This window comes from Epinephelus fuscoguttatus, linkage group LG8 (assembly GCF_011397635.1).
Source record: "Epinephelus fuscoguttatus linkage group LG8, E.fuscoguttatus.final_Chr_v1".
Classification (NCBI taxonomy): Eukaryota; Metazoa; Chordata; class Actinopteri; order Perciformes; family Serranidae; genus Epinephelus; species Epinephelus fuscoguttatus.
Window position 1 is genome coordinate 20,957,164 of NC_064759.1, and position 6,920 is coordinate 20,964,083.

Below are 6,920 nucleotides of genomic sequence, written 5' to 3' on the forward strand. Positions count from 1 at the left end.
GCTGGTTTGCTGTTGTTAGACAGACTGCAGGTCAGAACCACTGACATGAAGCATAAGCTCAATTAAGAAGGCTCCCTTCACAATTCTCTCCCTCCCTCTGCTTCCTCTAATCAGCTGACTATAGGTGTTCACTCTTCTAGTTATCCAACCAAACTTTGCTACGATCTCTATTTGCCAATCAGGATGCTACTGCAAAATTTTAAATCTGCTCTCCCCTCTGCTGCTGTCAGCCATCATTTTAAGGAGAACTGTCGCATCCTCCTCCACCTAGTTCACCTCCAGAGTCCAAGACGAGGTCAACAAAGGCTCATTTCTCTACTCATCCAGAAAATTAAATGTGGTGTTTTATGCTTTGTCAGAACTTTTTGTGCAGACGTCTTTATTATAGCATACCAGAAAACAAAACATCAGATAACATACAACAAGTCAAAAACCAAAATCTGAGATAAAATAATATTCAAAGCCTTTCATGTCACAAAATTAGGAATGTTAAAAACTCTTTGAACAGTCTCAGTCACAATCAGAAAATCTAAGTCATCATGTCAGTGCACCTGAGCTGACACATTCACATTTTCACACACAGTGGTACCGCAGGTTTCCTCTTACTGACGTCCGAGGAGAGAAAAAGTGGTTTATAAATGTTTATATTACGCAATAGTTATGTCACACTGCCAAATCTCTTCACAGAAATCCCCTGCCCTCTGCGCAGGTTAAGTGAGATAATCCTTAACTAATCTGGCTATCACTGCCTTTAATCTCTTAATCCGTTTTTGCTAAACTACAGATTAGATCAAGTTTGCTGACAGGTGTGGAGGTACCTTTTTGTGGTTTTAAAAGCACTATGGGAAAGTAGACATCACCATATAGCTCCATGAAAGCAGGCTGTATTGTGCGGCCTATTTAACAGGTTAAACACTGGCTACCATACTGATCACTTGTCACGCTGTCGGCTGCATCTAAAGCTTGGAAAGAGACAACTGTTAGCTCCAGAGGCAGATTTGTATCATACACCCACCTCATCTCCAAGGAATAATTAAGTTTTTTTCAATTACTGTAACTCTCTTTTAGTACAAGCAATTTTAGAAGTCCCCTTTGTGAAGTAAACTCATTTTATTCTGTGATATTTTTTCATACTATGATCTCTTCTTACTCTTGAAAATTCAATACAAAACAATATTTCAAGATTATTTGTGTTCTGGTGGGCCTTATGTGGGCCTTAAATAGGGTTATGGTTAAAATAACCTAATTTATTGTAACATTTTTGCTGCTTGTTAAAAGACACGTATAAGAGACGATGCATGAGTTGAGTATTTCAGATAAAAGGGGACTTCTACAATAGCTGTACAGTTTGGTTTCAGGACATCCTGTGTGAAATATAGCCTCCTCCTTACACTTCCTCCACACTCCTACATCTAACATCCTGTCATCGTCATATTCTTTATATTCTCCACACTCCTTCATCCTGAGCAGCTAGTTGCTCTTGGCCTTCAGCTCTGCCAGCTTGCTGGTGACAAAGTTCCACTTAAAGGATGCGTCCTCGCTCCCTCCTCCCAGTGAGACGTATTTGGAGAAGCTGTTGTTGCCGCTCCTTCCTCCTCCTCCTCCTCCTTCACTCTCCTCTCCCTGAGGGATCTGCCCATCCTGGCTCTCCTCCCCTACAGCCTCTGTCACCCCCTCTTCACCTTGACCTGCTGCTGCTGCCTCGTTCGCTGCAGCAGCAGCGGCTGCAGCTTCCGCCTGCTTCTTGGCGGCCCAGTTGGCTGCAAAGTTATCCCAGAATGCTGTGCGCTTAGGGGGTCGAGGAGGAGGCTCCTCGGGCTTTACTGCAAGTGGACTGAGGAGTCAGAGAAAATAGTGGGGTTAATTTTAGGAGTCAGTCACATATACGTGGGTGCTTTGGCATTGTCACCAGAAGACCAATACTGCTGTCACATATGTTCACTAAATATGAAGCTACCCCTCCTGCCTAAGTTTTGGACGCACAGAGGTGGCATGTCGAGTTTCTGCACATTAAATGCAATTTCAAAATAAACTTTGAACATAGGTAAAACATAGGTTTACTTCCTTCAGTTTAGGCAACACAAGTGGTTAGGTTTAGAAAAAAAAAGATCATTGATTGGCTTAAACTAAGTAGATTTGTCACTAATGTAACGTGATGTGACATATGCACTAGCATAGTATGCTATATGTACAAGCACACTACGCTGTTATTAAATAACTCGACTGACGTGAGTTTGTTTGACTCATCCACCTCTACTCTCACTCACCCAATACAGACTTTCCCGCTCTTTATACAACAATAGTTGCCCGGAGTGTCAAAAGTCAACGTGGACTCATTACGAAATCATCAAATGGCGGTGCTTGGGCAGTGACTTCCACGTCAGACACTGACAAAAAAAGTCATCCTTTCACATCGGCATGATATGCAGCTGGGCGGCGTCAATGTATAACAGTGCCTGACAGCATCTGGTGGAAACATGGGTAGACAACAACGCAAGCTAAGGTGGCAAAAAAAATGTCCAAGTTGGGTCCAGTAACCATTGACTTTCACCCAGGATACTGGTGTTTGCTTCCCGTATGAGTGTATAGTATATTTCTCCTAACCCCATGCTTTTGTTGCCCAAACCTAACCATGTGCATGTGCTGGCTAAAGGTAACTACATGTGTTTGGAAATAAAGTCAATTTGAGGCGTTGCACCAAAGTAGTATGTTTATTTTGAAAGAGACTGTACGCAAACTGTACATTTCATCTGAAAATTGAAGTGTACTTTGAAAAGACACAATGCATGTAACAGGCTGAAGTTGACACAGTGTCCCAGAACAAAACACAACAGACGCACCCAGACTACCTTGCACGTCATATGTCGATGTGGAAAGTCCATGACCAAGGACAAGGTCGGAGTGAGAATGTGTTGAAAAAGTGCAACCACCCAGTGCGTCTCATGCCGCTGCTAAACGGGGCCACTGTGCCTTGGTGTCTGACGCCAAGGGCCACAGCCCAAGTATTGCTAAATAACAAGTTAGAAGTGAGACCAGGTTGGCAGTTGACTAGATTAGCTTAGCATAAAGGCTGGAAACAGGGGGAAACAGCAACACTGCGACGATAACAAAATACCATCACCTCTAAACCATTATGAGTCATTTTGTTCATTTAGATTTTTGTACAGATAAACCAGATATTACGTATTGATTAGTGATAAGTGGTAGTTGGATTTTGTAACCTTAGGAAAGGGCTAGGCTAGCTGGTTCCCACTGTTAGCACTTTTTATGCTAAGATAGGCTAACTGGCTGCTGGTGGTTGCTTCATATTTAGCAGACAGGCAAAGTAGAATGGTATCAATCTTCCAAACTGCTTTAAATATTGTCATTTACAGTAAATGCTATCAAAGCAAAAGTCATGTCTAACCTAGCCTTATTAAACTTTTACCTTTTAAGCAAATCTAGGCCAGATCTTTTACACCACATAAAAGAGTGTAAGTCTTGCAATTTAGTGATATTTTCGATCAGACCTCCGTTTTTGTCACTCAGTTTGTCAGTGAGCTAAATCCTGCTACTGAAGTTTAACTTAACCTACAACATTATTTGGGCTTTCTTGAGGTGCCCTTAAATTAAACTGTGAATACATATTATACACAGAAACTAAAAAAAAATACCTGCAGAATATTTTACCTGAACAAATCCCACAGATGGTACAAGGTGCAAGAACGACATCTGTTCAGGCAGAGAGAGGACAGATGTCAACAAAAGAGAAAGACTTCCACTCACTGGTCGGCGACTGGCGGGCTCTCAGTCTCCTCTAGGAGCTGGTGTTCATCGTCTTTGTTGAAGAGAGATGATAGCCTGTTCCAGCTTTTAGTCCCGGCCCCCTGCATCTGGACAACCACACACACGGGGTCAAAGGTCAAAGTAGGTGTCATTTAGGTGGTTTCAGCTGAACAATGGTCCTCTGTGAAGTCTCCTTTAATGATTTTACAACCACTTACTGTGATATTCATCATTGCTAACACAACACTGAAGCTGTGGGGTACATTTAAAAGTTGTATGACCACATTACACACTGTAGTTGTCCCAAACATTAATCAGGAGCTGCTGACGCTCACGTACTTTCTTGGCCAGCTGGGATACAGCATTGGGACCCTCCTCTTCCTGCACTGGACTCATGTCATTCTCTACCTCTGTGACCTGCAACAGCAGAAACAAAAGACAAAATGGATGTACTGAGCCATGCTGTCCACACAGCAATGTCCCGATGTTAAAGATGCACAGGATTTGTGCACATCAGTCGCCATCTAGTGTCTAATATGGATACTACAACCCGTAAGTGCACATGAAGAAATGTTCATCAAGAATATAGAAGACATGGATTGCTGAAGCCTGGTGTGGCAGTTTGGTAAACTGATTGTTTCTGATTAGTATTTCCACATCAGTGTATGTTTTGACATCACGGGGTCACGGCGATCCACTATAGATGTCTCATATTTCACAAGTGTGCGTGGAGTAATGTCGACTCAAATAGCAGCGATGACAACTCTGCACATCCCTCCAAATGGAAACTATCTCTCCAAACACACACAGTATTCCCTGTCGTCACTGTCTGCAGAGGCCCTGGCATTAAGAGAGACCAAAGTTTGAAGCTGGTGTGAATACACCCCGTGGCCCTGGCTACCCCCCCCCCCCCCCCCCCCAATCAGTCAGTCAGTCAGTCAGTGGAATGCCAACTAATCCGTTTGTTCAGCTCCCGTGCAGGATCGAGTTTCTGAGTCCTCCCGAGATCTGGGTCAGTGCAACACTGTGGCTGTTTCGTTGGTACCAAACCCTGGATGGAGTGCAGGTGTCGCTATGAGAATCAGGGGCGGAAGAAGCAGTCAAATACTGAACTTAAAGTACAAGTCTTGTGTTTAAATATTACTGATGCAGCGATGTGTAAGCAGCATTTTACTGTTGTAGCTCGTGCAGATGGAGCAAATCTTAATTATTTTATATACAGTTTTGTAGTTTAATCCAGTAGTTTCCAACTTAAAGGGGGCGAAAATTAATCTGGTGCACCGTGAGATGATGAATGTTGCAATAAAGAAGAAAAACAATGTGCTGCTCCACACATCTGTGTTAAATTTATTGGACTTTGCTCAATTTTCTTGCTCTTTTTTGGTGAAATATTGGACACATTTCCCTCTTTCGACCTCAAAAAGTTATTCAGTTGAAACCATCGGGGAAGGTTGCAAGGGGAAATGTGTGAAAAGGGTCATCAGCCAAAAAAATATCAAGTTAAATGTTAAATCTTTATCAACTACGGTGTTTAGATGAAAGTAATCGAGTAAAAAGGTTGATATTTCCTTCTGAAATGTTGTCAAGCAGAAATATAAAGTAGCATATAATGGAAGTACTACCTCAAAAGTGTAGTGCTTAATCAAATATGATACTTAGCCACTATCATGCCTTGTAATGTTGCCTTTATGTACAATACCTGAGTTACAACCCACTTTATTAGGGTTGTGAATATATCTGCAACTGGATTTTGACACTGAAAACAGAAGATGTGCACGCCAGGATAAACCAACACAGTTTTATCTATTAATAATTCAGTTGTCAGGAGTCAAAATTGCCAAAATACACCAGAGGAAGTATTGTGTAGGCCTAACTTCTGCTTCAAAGTTCCCTTTGCGCCGAAACAAAACAACCCAGCAAGCTCATCTGACCCTGCGATAAATAAAAAATGACGAGCAAACAAAACCATGGGACCTTGTGACTTTGGTGCCAACAACCAAGTCAACTTTCTGAAACTTTAATACACGTGTATGAATGAGTAGAAAGTGGTAAATTCTGTACCTCTTCTGCAGTGTCCTCCTCATACTCAGGGTTGAGCGTCTTCATCACTTTGCTCTTGTATACTTTCCACATTGGATTCATACTTGCACAGTTAGATACCTCAGGGTAAGACCTGTAAAGACCTCGTAATGCCTCTGTGGTCCACCCTTCAGCCGAGTCTCCACTTCCAGCCTCAGCTTCGTCTCAGTTAGGCCAACTCTGACCTGTTTCCATGTGTGAAAGTTCTCAGCAGCTCAGGGAACTCAGGGGGGAGTTCAGCACCGAGGGCCACAGTGTTTCATAGCGTTTCTTCTGCTCAGATTATGTCTCGTCTCATCAAGCCGGTGGAGATGACAGCTGCTTTCGTCCCCACAGAGTGTCTGAGCAGGTAAAGCTAGGAAGCTGTGCTGTTTGTGCATGCGCCCACGCAGGTGTACACACACACACACACACACACACACTGAATTCAGCGTCACGGTTCAGAATCCCTGCCTTGGTTACCTGGAAACAGGTGTGGATTTCCTCATGCATATTTGAGAGGGTCTCTTTCCCAGAGCCAGAGGTCCATTGTCAGGCAGGCTGGCAGACTGGCTCCTGTAACCCTGATGCACAACACACACAAACACACATACATGCGCAGCACTGACATGTTTATGCCCAGATGGAAATCTTAATTGGACGACTTTTGTACTGCAGTAAGTTTATGTTATCTCACAACTAGAGGTAAAACACACATTCTTAAATCTTCTGAGCAGACAGAAAATTACAGCAGCAAGACTTTTTGTTTTTTAGAAACAGGCGTTAATAGCTTGTAGTCTTGTGTGTATTTCCCCATGAATTAACTCCACACATACGTTCACACATGCAATTCATTTATGGAAACACAAGTTTATATCATCACACAGCCTTACTGGGGCTGTTACCTGGCCACTTCCTTGCAGGCCCTGCTCCTCTGCTCTCACTGGCTGTTGCAGCCATATCTGCTGAACACCAGCTTCAGGTGCACCGCAAAGTTTTTTTTGTGACCGGTTGCTTGGCAACCTGAGAGGGCCAGCAAGTGTCGTGTAGATAAAGAGAGCTGTATAAAGCTTTGATGACTGATTGGGTTTCACCAC

At 43.0% G+C, this 6,920-nt stretch overlaps 1 protein-coding gene across 1 annotated transcript; it reads right to left on the bottom strand.

Annotated features, from left to right (window-relative positions):
- Positions 1–360: 360 nt before the first annotated feature.
- LOC125893246 (uncharacterized protein C1orf232) lies at positions 361–6,167 on the bottom strand. The gene is made up of 4 exons (XM_049583810.1): positions 5,827–6,167; positions 4,105–4,182; positions 3,766–3,872; positions 361–1,834 (listed from the first exon to the last, which is right to left on the bottom strand). The coding sequence occupies exons 1-4, from the start codon at positions 5,905–5,907 to the stop codon at positions 1,471–1,473; spliced, it is 630 nt and encodes a 209-aa protein (XP_049439767.1). The 5' UTR covers positions 5,908–6,167; the 3' UTR covers positions 361–1,470.
- Between the last annotated feature and the right edge of the window lie 753 nt (positions 6,168–6,920).